This window comes from Anopheles ziemanni, chromosome 2 (assembly GCF_943734765.1).
Source record: "Anopheles ziemanni chromosome 2, idAnoZiCoDA_A2_x.2, whole genome shotgun sequence".
NCBI classification, from domain to species: Eukaryota; Metazoa; Arthropoda; class Insecta; order Diptera; family Culicidae; genus Anopheles; species Anopheles ziemanni.
In genome coordinates, this window is record NC_080705.1 from 85,662,182 (window position 1) to 85,677,034 (window position 14,853).

The 14,853-nt window shown below is 44.5% G+C and overlaps 1 protein-coding gene across 1 annotated transcript; it reads left to right on the plus strand.

Moving 5' to 3' along the window:
* The first annotated feature begins 1,290 nt into the window (after positions 1-1,290).
* On the plus strand, positions 1,291-4,923 carry LOC131294603 (uncharacterized). The gene is made up of 4 exons (XM_058322649.1): positions 1,291-1,631; positions 1,707-1,833; positions 1,899-2,249; positions 4,204-4,923. Exons 1-4 carry the CDS (start codon positions 1,291-1,293, stop codon positions 4,921-4,923), a joined length of 1,539 nt encoding a protein of 512 aa, XP_058178632.1.
* The last annotated feature ends 9,930 nt before the right edge of the window (positions 4,924-14,853 follow it).

Genomic DNA, 14,853 nt, shown 5'->3' on the forward strand with positions numbered 1-14,853 from the left:
GTGTGTGATAAATGTGTTCAAAACCTTTCGGTAGATAAATACAGTTTCACGAAGTTGGTTTCTTCTAAAATTTAAAAAAATGTATAGAAAAATACTAAAATTGAATTTTTACAATATCGCTACTAAAAATAAATATTTTAAATTTGACTAGTAGGACAATCTTCTACAAATGACAAACCTAAGATTAAAAAAACATACTTTAGGTTTTCTTTTTAATTTTAAAATCGATGATGTTTTATTTAAGCAAGTGTGTTAGTATTTGGACAAGTAAGTTAGTAAACGGATGCAAATACTATTACGCTTATTTTTAAAAGGATCAAGTGAACATAAGTAAAACCGTACATTGTATAATGAGGTGTTATTCAGAAGCAGTGAATTCTACACTTTCAACTTGACAACGACACGGTCTCGCACCGGAAAAGGTGACCCTGTGCCCTGCAGTAATGGCCGCATTACGTTAGATAACATTGCGGAGTAACGAGGATAAGAAAACACACCTAGCATCAGATGGAATATGTTGCCTACTACTGCTGTGTGCGTCCTTGAAATCCCGGTGCGTTGTGTAACATATCGTATCGAGTGTACAAAGTTATTTGAAGGATCGTTTTGCGAGTGTGTTTGGATTGGAAGTTGAGTGCATAACTACACATCACCTCAACCGGTTGCTATCGCTACTGACTTGGTTGTTGTGTTTACGGCTGTTTCTCCTCGCTGTTGCATTGATTCCGATGGTGTTAATGAGCTGAAGTTGAAGAAACTTTGCACTGAGATTGATCGTGTGATAATGGCCTACCACGTTGTGAAACGTTTGTTTGATCCGTGTTCGAAAGCGACGGAAAAGTGTTTCCGGATGCTGTGTGGATGTTTACAGCACGCAAACAAGTGTATAGCCCGTGACGTAAAACAATGTGGGTTGAGATAGTCAACTGTTAAATTATTACATATTCAAAACCTCCCTATAAGGCTGTTATTGACGAAGCTGGTTGGCTACCTGTAGGTAGTGGAATATTGCTCATAATTTGATTTGAAGTGATGCGTTTTCCCGTCGATTATATCAACTGAGAGGTTCTTTCGTTTTTGCGATGAGTAAGCTAATCCCACTGGAATGACCCTGTACTGTTATTGTTTGTGAATTTCAATAAGGCTCTGAACCGGTTTACCTCATCAACCCGTCCTTCGCGTGAGTCATAGATTATGTTTTCTTTATTTCTCCCTGCCAACAGGTAGAAGTAGTATGAGATCATAAGATCGTGAACCTTGCACGCACGTGTTGAGCAGGGCGAAGTGACAATGAAAAAGCTGAAAACATTTCTACCGCTCAACACCGGGGTGGCGAACCGGGTGAACAACAATGACACAAACCCACCGATGGAGCCGCAGGTCGGCTTCAAGCTTTGCCTACATGCCGGCGGCTCGGCTGGCGATGGCACGAACGGCAACGATCCGGAGCTTCACGTGCAACTGATCGGCGCTCGCCATTTACCGAGCAGCTTCGGGCTCAAAAGCGTCGAGGGATACATGGTGAAGGTGAAGCTTTTCCCCGGCGCCATGAAGTTCGACTCCGGCATCCAGACGACGTCGTGGCCAACGTTTGACGAAACGTTTCGCTTTCCGCTGGTCGATAGCCATAAGTATGTGGTGTGGGGGTTTTCAATTGAACTGAACATTTTTGATCAACAGCATTATTCTTTTTTACATTTTCTAAGGTCCTCCTTTCGGGTGAAAAAGAACGAAAAGCCAAAGGACGTCCCGACGCAGTCACTTCCGGAGAAGTTCTTCAACGGGAAGTTTGTAGTCTTCACCGTATTCGCCCTTCTGGAACTGCCACCTGGGGTAAGCCGGAAACACCGCCATTACCAAATCAATCATCACCGATATCATTATCCTCTTGCCCTTAGTACACCTCGACGCTGAAGAGCAAAACGATGACCTTCATCCGGCAGGGCAGCCAGCGGTTGAAGGATAAACCGGTGATCGGGAAGCTGGTCAAGGATATCGAGCCGGCCACGGACCGGCACACCAATTTCGACCAGAAGCAAAACCTCAAGCTGCTGACCACGAGCGAAAGCCAGCGTAATCTGGGCTCGGTGACGTACTTTCTCGACTCGCGTTCGTTTGCGAGCGTGCAGAAGGGTGGCTCCGGCAGCCGGAACGGATCGGGAGGCACGTACGCTACGGAAGAGCTGTGGCTCCCGGTGAAAGACATCACCGTCACACAGCCGTCGGCAGAATCGCGAATCACCGTAAGTGTACTGCTGTGGGGAATTTTTGGTGGAGCTTTTTTATCATTTCCCTCTGGTTCGGTTTGAACGATTTGTTGGGTAATATTTTATGGTTGATTAAAAATGTAGCTCACTAAAAAAAACACGCATTTAGCTCACTTTTCTCAATCCGCGAGCGTACCAACGAACAATTAGTTTCGATAATCTCGAATGAAGCGTAACCGGGCGCGGTGAAAGAGATGTTGCTTCCGGAAATGGAAAGTGTGTCCAACGTGATGGTTCTGTGTCTGCCTTCGGTGAGCATAGGCCAGTCGATGGAAAATCATTCGCACGATATGTGATACACTAAGGTTTTCTTCATATCTGCAATCAGTGAAAATGTGTTGCGCCCTCCTCCGATACCTGACTAGTATCTATGATGGCGGCTTTCACAGCTACTGTAAGCGGATTGCGGCGATTTGTTAGTCGTGAAACTGCATAGAGACATTTGCAGCTTACACCTGCCAGGGGCCATAAACTGGCGCAATTGGATCACTTTCGATTTTACGCGAGAAATCATCTACACTTCCGGAAGGCGCACTTTTTGTGCGGTTGTCGAAACGCCATAAAAGTTTTCTTTAGGCAGCAAACACGGGGCGGGAGAGAGAACCACCCGTTTTAAGTAATAACCTGTTACGATTTATCCCTCGTCGTGGTGGTTTTAACGAGGTGTGAAGAAACTGTTGTTATGCAGGATCATAATTACGGTCGGGGCTAATGCGCAAAAAGGGTCCGCTTAAGGCCATGGGAAAGATCGACCAAAATCGAACTCTTTGTGAAAGTGCCCGTAATTGTTAGGATGTATTTGACGTTGTTTTTTCTAGTGCTAGGTAGCTTGAAGGAGTTTTCCATTGTTGAATATTTCTTTGTGCCAACAGTTCTTTGAAAAGGATATAATTTTCAGCTATTAAAACATATCTTTGGATCAACTGAATCAAAAATTGCAAAAGGGCTTTCAAGCTAATACAGTTTTTACAGCGTTATAACGAAGATTGTGTTACTAAAAATAACATTTTAAAATGGAAAAAAACCGTTATTGATTTCGATTTCTACTTTGCAATTCTTTGCTTTACGTCACTAAACCTGCACGGTGAATCATGAGCTCAGTTACTTAATTTCCTTTAAGTTGGGTACATACTGTTCGGCCACCTCATAAATGTTGGGTGAAATTAAAATGTCACGCAAACGGATCTCTTTACCGTTTTATTTGGTTTATGTCTTTTGTTCCCAGTGTAAACAGAAGCGGCTCGCGCAAATCTAGCTAAGCCTTCAGTACTTAATTTACTTGTTTCCGTAGTTTTTTTGTTTCATTGTTGTTTCTCCCCTTCAACATGGACTGTTAGCCAACAGTGAGTTTGTCTTTTGCCAGATATTCAATGATGATGGAAAATCTGTTAATTTCCTCTTCAATAACACTCGCCTTTGCTTAATTCGTCTTTCTTCAGCAGTGGTATTCTTTAAATCCTCCATTGTCCGACCTGAGCACAAGGGAAGAAATTGTAGTAGAAAGCTCCGACGGAACTAACGTCCCGTAACGTTGTATTCAAAACATCAAACGTTTCCATCCGGAATGGTGCAATGTGGCGTACTTAATTAAATCATGGAATGGTTCACGTGCGTAAAACCGAGTGAATAAAAAAACATCTTGCTTCACTGAACATTGCCTTTTTTGGGGGCGATTAATTGCGTTTGGAGAAAAAAAACAATCCCCCGAAATAATTAAGACCAAACGATCGGTCTTCAAATGCGCTTTTTCGTTGCGAGAGAAGATAATTGCATCGCGTATGATGAGTCTTAATGGGGATATGCAAAAATGTAGCTAACAACTATCGAGCACCTTAAGTTTCTTCTTGCTTTCCTTCTCCACTTTCTCCCAGTGGGAAACGTCCCGGAAGCTAAATGAACCCCGGTTTGATGTAATCGTGTTTTTTCCGTTTTTCAGGTCGCAACCCGTGGGGAGGTCGAAGTGACACTACAGCTGTGCGACTACACCGAGGTACACATCGACACGAAGCATACGTCGCGCGAGGATTGCAGCTTCAACATCGATGGTCCTTACTCGTCACCACCAACGTCACCCTTGTCGCTATGCTCCACCAGCTCGGACGGACCGAAGGCGACCCCTTTCGAGAGCCAACGGGCGTACTGCAACGGATCACCGGTCCCAACGACGACCTCGCACAAAAATCGTTTCAGCTTCGACGTCCGGAAGATCGTGCGGAGCGTCAAGAACAAGGACAAAAACCAGCGCGGCCTGTGCCTAAAGATCTCGACCGCGAAGGTGCGCTGCAGCATTCGGGTGAAAGAGGGTTTCGAGGAGATTGCGGAGAAGGTCTACCTAAAGACGACGGTGCTCGAGCACCAGATCCTGACGGCCAGCTGGAAATCGGAACCGTTCCGACCGGCCCTCTCGAGCCGCTGGAATGCGGATGACTGTACGCTTGTGGTTCCACTGTGCGGCGAGACAACGCTGGACAACCTTTCGATCAAGATAGGTCTGGCGGCCAAGAGCAAGGTGGGCAAGAAGATACGGCTCGGTACGGTGTTTCTAGGCCCGATGGCACGCCAGTCCAATCCGACCATGGACGACCAGTGGAGGAAGATGATCGAGTACAAGGGCTCACCGATCTCCGTTTGGCATCGGTTTGAGGAGGACGCCTAGGTTAGAGTGCACACGCTGCAGTCGTTGATGTATTGTAAATATTGAGTAAAAATCCGCGAAATATATTTTATACGTGCTTTTAATGAGTATATAAAACTAATCGTTATCAATTGATAGGTTCACAAGGTTCTACTTGTATCAATTACTCAATCTATTGGAATACTATTTTGACGATTTTTGGGAAAAATTGGCGTGGGTGGATGTACCTGTTGTATCATTTCGCGTTAAAAATTATAACAAATCAATTTAGATTGTTTACAATCGTTATTAATGTTTCACACGGTTGTTCCTCATATCGCTTCTTCGGCTCATTTTTTTTATCCTACCAGGGATATCATTTTTCGCATGAAAAATGATAACATATTATTTTACATTTTTCGTACTTGTTATTAATCTCAACCTGCTGCACACGGTTGTTCCACATATCGCTTCTTCGGCTCATAAATCAATTTCCCTTCCGTGGAATTATGCTGGCGCCAAGATATCTAAAGATAACTCATTTAATTTACCGCAGACCACTTCAACTTTATCAGGAATTGGTTTGGGTCAGTTATCTTATCCAAAAACGAAAAACAAAACCAACGTTTGACCAGAAACTATAACTGAACTTTAATCTTGGTTCTATCCTATAAGCTAAAATAATAAATGTATCCATTTATTAAATCGACCGAATTTGACTTAACGGAGGGATTATCGGTAGACAAAGCGTAAGCCATTCGCAGAAATGTGCTTTCCATAATATTTTTCGTAACAAGGCTTATGGTATTATCTCTTGAACCTACTAACGTTAAAAGACATGGCTGTTGGAATTAGTTTTTATCGAGATAACTCTTCTTATTTATTTTTTGTGTCTGCGATCGAAGAAGCCGGTTGTCAATATTCCACATATTTTTTTTTTATAATCTCAATGAAGGGGATGTTCGTCTGAAGAGTTTTAAAATAGGTGAAATTTGATCCTCTTCTGAATGGGGGTGTTCTCCAGGACCCGCGTTCATTCCGATAACGCTTTGGTCTAATGATCAAACTTGGGGCTATAGAGACAGAGAGCGAGATCACCTTTCCCCAGCATCATCAGCATCTCACGGAAAGAGCAAGCTCCCCTTTTGGAGCCCCCAACGGGAGCGTGTCGGTGAGAACGCTTTGAGCGAACGACTATCTCAGAGATCGCGCCTGCGTACCGGGCGACTGCAGGTTGTACTAAAGGGTTCAGACGGTGCTTCCGCCTCAGTCGGTTGGCTCCACTCGAACGGATCGGTTCAGCAGTTCGGTTCGTCCGTTAAGGGGAGACACAACGAAACAGCTCGTTAAAGCTCGCGCACGGTACACTTTGTCGACTTTCGGGTATGTCCACTTCGACGAACGGTTTGCGAGTATAAAAAAAAGGCCCGACTGGCCAGAAGGTTTTGTGGAGGTGTGTAAAGTGTCTGGTTAGTGTAGGCCGGCTGTTGGCGGCGCACGGAAGGTGCAGAGAACGCGGGCGTATGTTGAAAAAAAAACCAAGTGTTGTCAAGTGCACCGTCTACAACACTTTAAGCCGGTCCACGACGGGTATTACGAAACACTTTCGCGAAGAGTATAATCTCGCGGAAGGTATTTCAGGTAACCACTGGTTCAGCTTCCGGATTTGATAACGGTTGTGCTAGGCTTCGGCTAGGAAAAGTGTGTGCAATTTTTAAAATTGCATGGTGCCTGTTGCCTGTTTACCGATGTAAAGAGTGCTGGAGTTCTCGTCCTACGTGAAGAGTGGCAGAAAACAACAATTGCACCAAAACGCAAAAAGTGCCCCGAAAAGTGCTCCCAGGTGGTGTGGGTTGAAATTCCCCAGCGACGCTGCGTGCCTTCGAGTATGGTTCTTCAAGTTTTATGACCTCATATTTATATACCTCGTGTGTAGCGCAGGTACTGATAGGCGAGCCGCAGCGCCAAGCACGATAAGTGTGCGGCTTGGGTCATAGATTTTAATATCACTCCGACCTGTCGAACGTGCACTAGGGCAATAAGATATCTTTAGATCCGGAACCAAACGTCATCAGAGCTTTTCAAGGGTAAGTAGGGGAAAAACATCGACTTGACTCATGTGCTCCGTGATGTTGGGGCTTTATATAAAATGCTACAACTGCGAGGGTGCAGAGTGCAAAATTCGTCTCGCCCACGAAAACGATCCTCTCAAGCGCTCAAGTGTCGTGGACTTCGGCGCTGACGTCTGCCGTTGGATGACGCTGTACAAACGTGAGGTGTGAAGTCCACGGTGTAATCCCGCACAACTAAAAGAGGCAGAAACTACTGTACACTGTGGCTTGGGTGGTTTTCCCCACCTCCTTCTTCCCCATCACCATCTTCACTTGCGTGGCTTTCCTCCTTCAAAAACTTAGATGCATTCACTGTTGACAGCAGAAATTACCAGTGCCAATTAGAGGCCGAAATTAATTTCGGTCAACTGTCGTGCCGCGGTTTCGGCCCCTTTCCAAGACGTGACCGTCCTTTCGGTCGCCAATGGAGCTGCTGGCGGCTGGTTCGTTTCGGTCAGGGAGCAGCGGCAACCAGAGTTAACTGATCGTCGCGGTCGTGGGGCTTCCCTTCGCGGGGTTATGGTTGGCTTGCGTGCGCAGAAAATTCACGCTTCTGGTTACTTTCGGTTCCTGGTTGTATGCTTTACTCTCTGTGTGCACCCGGGGGATGGTAGCTGAGCATGGTTCTTCTCTCCATACCGCAGGAAAGAAGGCGACAAGCGGCAACCATTAACTGCAACAAGCAAATGTACAATGTGTAACCGAACCAGTCTCCCGGTGGAGTTGCAGAATATTAACACCCGGCCAGTGGCGGATTTACACTCATGGGGGCCCTAAGCGGTAAAATAAACGGGGCCCCATCGCAAAAATATGATAAATTTTCGTCTTGTTTATACGCTTTTCCACAAAATCAATGTTAGATATTACTTTTGTCCTACAATCAATAAGTTTTCTGGTGGACTCTTCAAAATGTGATTTTATCAATTTTTTCTAACAATTCTTATTCAATAATTAGGGTAGCATTGTTATATAATTTTACTTCCCTCATTAAGATCCGTTGAAAATATTAGTTTTAACTACTTCCTCGTGTAAGAATGAATAACGATTTTCATCTAAAATTGTATGCAGCTTTGTCAAATGTATGGCACCATCTAACAGATTACGTCAAACACATTTCTAAATATCAGTTGGATGAAACTTTTTAACGTTTTCAACGCGTTATTTTAGTCCTATGCCTGATATACTCCAAAATCTTGTTGTTTTGATGGAAATACATGCTTGTTACCAATTTATTAACTATAAAACATTTTTATTCTGTTACTCTAATTATATACCAGATCATTCTTTCATTATTCTTTGTATTAATTTTAATAGGATACAGTAAAATTGTCAGGGGGTCCGCGACAGCCGAGCGGTAGCGCCGGTTAGAAAATCGGCCCATGAGCGCCGGGGCTCACCACCTCGACGGCGTGGGTTCGAATCCCAACCGAGACCGGACCCTCCCCTGTACGAGAGGACTGACTATCCACGTACAACAGGGAAACAAGTCTCGTAAGCCCTTAACGGGCAGGCATGACCAAGAGGTCGTTACGCCAAGAAGAAGAAGAAGAAGAAGAAGTAAAATTGTCAACGGATACAGGAAAATTGATAAAGTCTATAGAATATATGATTAAATATAAATATTACGAACTTGGCCTCAAAAGATTCGGGGCCCCTTGCGAGCTCGGGGCCCCCCGCGGCCGCTTAGTCCGCGCACCGTTAAATCCGCCACTGCACCCGGCTCCGTTCGGACACCCCATTCTGGGCTGCATGATGCACCCTCAAACTGGTAGCAAAGTTCAAAAGAAGTTTGGGGAGTGAAAAGTTTACAGAAAAGCGCCAATCACTATGACATCATGAAATTCCAAAGCAGAGAAAGTTATTTTTGGAAATATTTTAATGGAACTTTGGCAGATACGTTTGGCGAATTAATTGCAAATTAAAGCAGGCAATCAAATTTTCGATTACATCGGAAATGCTATTAGTAACATTTTGGCAGACTAACCTCGCAAACGACGTTCCATGAGACGCAGGCGGCAACATATGATCGCGGACCGTTTCCCGTTTCGCATTTATGCAACCGGATGGCATTCGGTGCGGCGTCCCATTGAAGCGTGCCCGAGTTATTTATTCACCCGAGCCGGGAAACATATTGGAAACACATGTGAAAACACACCATGTGAACGACGGTGGAGGTGATGCGCACGGTGGATCGAGGGGTGTTGAGTGTTTTTCGATGGTTTTCCACTTGATCATCGCACTCTAGGGCGCACTTCTCTGGCCGGTCGGCCGGCTCTGGTTTCTCGGCGCGGTTGACGACGGTGTGACGCGATCGTGATCTGTCGGGGACTATTTGTTGGCCAAACAAAACCCCTCGTGCACATGCTAAGCGGCATTTGTTCGGGAGTTCTGTGGTTTGATTCGGAACGGAGCTAAACCGAAAAAAAGATAGGAAAAGATTCATCCCAACAAATCTGGTTTGCTGTTGTACGATTGACACGAGGTAGAGTAAAAAAAGAGGCCTACTGAGTGGTGACAAAACGAAAAAACAACCAAATCAAATCAGCATGCCAATGTTTGGTGTAGAGAATTAAAAAGCAAAAAGTAAAACCAAAGCAACCTTAGCTTCCCTCGGAAAACATAGGAATGCAATAAATAACAACAAAAAGCAAACATTGCAGACAGAATCCAAAAAAAGGCCGCATTAACTCGATCAATGAACCGCGATCACTCGCTGAGGTCATGTTACGGTAGGCAAATTGTGTCAAGCCCGCCCTGTCTGCGCCATGGGGTTCTATTGTGAATCCACCGAAACCGAAACCGCATCAGCTCAATCTTCTGATTTTCCGCCATCGAACGCCGTCCGTCGGCGGATCGTTAGAACGGAAGAACGTCTGCTGCATGTTGGTATGGTCGTGTTTATAACCCGTTTTGTCAGGATTATGTTATTAGGTGCGGATGTTGTCGATTGCACACTGGATCGACCGATCTGACCTTTGCGGCTGGTTTTGGAACATTGAGGTCAATGTCTGCAGCTGACAGTCGCGATGAAAAACGACGCGGATGTAATCCCTCCATGAATTTGGGATAAAATGTGCTCTTCTAAATTTATATATTATTTGAAAAAATAAAAATATTAGTGTTGTGCTGTATGAATCTTTTGGCGAGATTAATTCATATGAATCTTTAAGATGGATTCATGAATCTTTTGGGATACCAATCTTGAAATCTTTCATGGATCTTTGATAAATCTCCACATTTCATTCATTTTTTGCTCCTCACTTATCATCAGATGATGTATCATCTTTGGGATTCATGAATCTCTCATCAAAAGATTCATGAATCTCTAATACGCAATGAATCATTGAGATTCATGCATTTGAATCTGAATTACACAACTTTACAAAACATACAATGTGAGTTAGGAAAATAGTCTTCAGTTGTTGGATATAATTAATGTAGCTCAGTTTGATGACGGGCTTATCATTATTCCTTACTAAAGTATAGCATGAGAAATCACAAATACTTCAGCCATACTCATTCGATTCTTATTTTCTGACTCTCACTGAGCCACGCAAACCAAATAAATTACGACTTATGGTACACGGAAACGATAATTTTGATTGCAAAATAATACAGCAATAAAAGCTACCGACCGAGTTTTACCGATCGAAATGCTCGATTAATGGATTTATTTTTGGGAAAAAAATCGGCGAGGGTGATAGGAAATTTATTTTCTTATGACATAATTTCGCGTTAAAAATGATATCATATCACTTTTCTAAGTATGTTGTCGTTTGACATTATATTCGATAATTTTTCCAAGACCCGTTCTGAGTGGCTGACAATATTCTGCTATCTTATCTATGGTTGTTATCTTAAAGAAATTGCAGTCAAATCAAAGTATTATCATTGTTTGCTCGAGGATTTTCGCCATTCGATTTCAAACTGCCACTTTATTTGCACGCACTTTGATACAATCGGCCTCCATCCCACTCCCTCCGCTTCCTTGACGTACGATAATCGGATACGCCAGGGTTACTGCCGCGACACTTGAACTGACCAGCATATAGGCACAGAGGGAAGGCGGGGAGGGGACGTTGGAAAATGCGCCAGGAACACAAAGCATATAGTAAAGCTTTTAACCGATTTTAACCGAAGCGCTATCGGCAGGTTAGAAGCGAAGGGGGTTTGATTGCATTCGCTCTTAGCATCCCAGAGGCATTCGGGCCGCAGGCGGAGGGGGTGGGTCAAGGAAGTGCACGTTAAAGTGGCCCTGAACAGCCCCAATCAGCCCTCGGAGTTGGCGGAGTTTCACGTAGGGCCCCGGCAATAATCGAAAATTGAGAGGTACCCCCGTGCTTAATGGTGAAAAGCGATTCTTCCAGCGTCTTCAGTCTGCCGGGGGGAGACAAACATGCCCCGTTTATGGAATGGACACTTTCCCGAGAGGAGGTGGAAGTGTTGGGACATAGCGGGGTGCAAACGAAACTATGAACGGCGAAAACCAGCGTCTTACTAAGTAAAACGGGAAGAAAGGTATTTGTAGAAATACATCATCGACGTTCGACGCTGGAAGAGGTCCCCGTGTTCCCTTCTTATTCCCAACTGCATCGGCGTGCAGTTTCGTTCGAAACCTCTCTCCTGGCATTTCAGGTAAACACAACAGAGGAGGGCATAAAAAAACCGGCTCAGACAAGGTTTGTGCATCTGCGAGTGCATCTGTGAATGGAAGCCGTCGACCGCTTCTGTTGATGAATGAATGAATCAACCACCATTTCTCCGATTGGTTTCCTTTTTTGTCTTCGAACGGCTCAGAAGAAAGGGGGAGCACGAGGGGAAAGGGTCTCGGGGCTGGCAAAACCGGAAAGGTGACAAGCCGTTTTGTCGAACCATGGCCAGTCGACCGACAGACGACGACGATGGGGACCGATGACGGTGTCTTTAAGTGACATGATTCCCGTCAGATGCTCATGCGAGACGACATCAATGGGGTTTTCCTTTTTCACGTGCTTCGCAGCATCGGCACAAGAGCTGCGAGATTGGGTCGGGATGAAAAGGGGGTTCTGTTTGCGATTGGGCATCGACAGGTGAGCCCTAGGGAGCGAAAGCAAACATGGAATTATGAACGATATTGAAGAAGCAGACCTTAAAGCAGCCTCAACTGTTGCAACTGAACAGGAAAATTGTTGCAGAATTTATAATTCATAGAATGTCTGCAGAAATCTGCAAATACAAGTTAAATGATGCTTTTAACAGCCTTTTGGTCAAAGTTTAGATATGAGTATCTAGTAGTACTTACCTACTTAATAAAGAAAATCAGAGTTCATTAGAGAAGTAAACGATATACAAAATATTATTCGATAGATTGAACCGTGGAATTGTATGCATCTCATATACAAAAAGTTGACATAAGATATTACCGATCAATAATTGAAAGCACTAATTATTGATTGACCTAAATTGCTCAGTATCTAAACAAACCCACATTCTTCGAGCAATCGCTAGATCTACTGTACTACACTAGTACCTCGCTTACTTAACCTAGTTTTTCCGTGATCAGCGGATTAGTAATTAAACGTCGTAAAAGACCACGACCCGAGTGGACTGATCCTACGTTTCCGTTCCGTTTGCAGTTTGTTTGATCAGTCAATTAGGATGCAGCATCGGCGATTTCTTCAGTGAAGATGCAATGTTGCAACCAGTCCCCGCTGTTGCATGTCGGAACCACTTCGAACGGATGATCGAAGCAATTGGTCGACCGAGCGTGTCTCTGCGGACGACGGGTTTTACCGAAGACAAATAGCTCGAATTACGTCTCGAAGCCTGCGCTAAGGAATGTCCCGGGTGAATTTTGCTTGCGAATCGTTCGTCAATCGATCGTAAATCCCAATGCCTTGCTGCTCGTTGTACAATGGCCGCTCCTTTTCACGACTCCCGAGATTAGAGTAGTTGAAAGTTGCGGTGCTTGCTGCAGCACGGTGCCGTAAAACAGCCTGCATCCAAATGCTCATTATTTTAGTCAAATGCAATTATTTCACCGTCACGCGGCGAGGGTGTGGGTGTTGCTCTCACTATGGTAACAACCCATTTTGACAGATCACTTGTTTGACAGGCCGTTTGACAGGAGCTGTGCGAATCGTGCAGGCACGCGGGTTTGCAGCAGCATCCAGTGGTCCACGATGGAGCATAAATTAGCAAATTGAAACTACGTCCCGTCCACACTACTGTCCGACGATGGACGAAATGGCGATATTAATCCGGCACGCACGCAGGCTTTGGGAAGATTGCTATCACAGCTCAACGAATTTAGCAGCCTCTTGCATAACCGCATCTTTTCTCCGAGTGTGAATAAGTGAGGTTTCTTGCAATTCCAGCGAAAGGTGCAATTGGTAGCCTGCAAAAATGGCGCGGCGTATGGAAGTAAGGATGTTAAGGTCAATACGTCAGCAGTACGTTAGAAATGCTATTGCCTTGCCTCGGAGGGCCCAGGGGAAAAACATGCCGTCGGTAGTCCATCTTGATAACCTTCCCGGTTCTGGTTAGCGTAGCAGCTGATGTTTGATGTTTCTCTCTGGTCGATGCCTAGAAAACGGGGCTGATAATTAAATAATAATATTTTGAACCACCGTGTAATCTTAAATCGGTTGCAAATGGCAATAGTGCGTTGTTGAATGCGAAACATGATGCTTTCCTTCCATATTTCATTTTTGTTTGAGGAAAAAAAAAACATCAAAATTGAAGCAAAAAGGCAAACTGAATCGAATCGATGAGGCACTTATAGATGTTAACATTCCCCGCCTGAGTATGCCACTGGGGAATCTAATTCGTCAAGAGATAGTGAATTGATTTCGTGCTGCGAGATCATGACATGTGTCGAACCAGATGATAAGATCAAAATATTGCGCCGACAAAGTGGCGCTCTTTTTAACACACACAAACACACACGCGGACAAATCACAAATTCTGCTGCGGCCTTTGGGAGGCGCCGTTTTTAGCTTGTTTAGAAATAAATCAGCCAAACACGCCGATGAGCGGGCAATGATTTATTTCGCATCCTTCAGCCGCACTGCCATAAACCGCTCGTCAACCGTATCGGCAGATTGTTCGCAACAAATTGGAAACAAAACTGCACGACGAGCGGAGGATCCCTTTTTTGGAGAACGTTCGGTTATTTTACGCTCACTTCTCGCGCCCGGTTTATGTGCGTAGGAATGTTTCGTTTATGGTTAGCGCGTTTTAGAAGGACGATAAGGCAAGCTGTTTTCAAGCTGCTGTTTCAAGATTTTTTTAATGAACAATATTAATTTCTCCATCGAGAATGATAGGCTCGGAATGTATGGTTATATTGGAAGAAGCTTAGAACATATTGTAACAGATTGGATCAGAAATGTAAGGCTTAATTACAAAGGTTGATTCCCACAGACTGTCGCTGATTGAAATTAACATTTAAGATCTGTATTTAATGAGCACATAATCGCATCATCGCTGTGTAAGTCTAGAAACATAAATCAATAATCTGAAAACGAAAGCCTGCTGCGAAGCCCTGTCCGCCTCGATCGACTCTGGCTCGGGGAAGATTTATTGATTTCGCCTTCCGGTTGTGCCAAGAAATGCGGTCGTGTACCGTTCTGCAAATGCTCCCTTCCCTGTGGTGCATTAGATCGGATCGGAGCAGTATGCAACGCCTAAGGGCACGTGTCTCAAGTTCCCGAGCCGATTCCAGCACCGATAAATGTCGATCGAGACCGTATCGGGCGAATGGAAGGGAACACACACACACACACACACATTTTACAGCACTCGAAGGAACCTTTTCCGAAGCAGGAATCACTTATCGAACGCATTGGCGGGGAGCTAAATCAGGCGGCGAGCGTACGAT

Coding starts and splice junctions, on each gene's coding strand:
- LOC131294603 (XM_058322649.1), top strand. CDS start 1,291: ATGAAAAAGCTGAAAACATTTCTACCGCTCAACACCGGGGTGGCGAAC. Junction 1,834..1,898: donor TTCTGGAACTGCCACCTGGG/GTAAGCCGGAAA, acceptor TCTTGCCCTTAG/TACACCTCGACGCTGAAGAG. Junction 2,250..4,203: donor AATCGCGAATCACCGTAAGT/GTACTGCTGTGG, acceptor TCCGTTTTTCAG/GTCGCAACCCGTGGGGAGGT.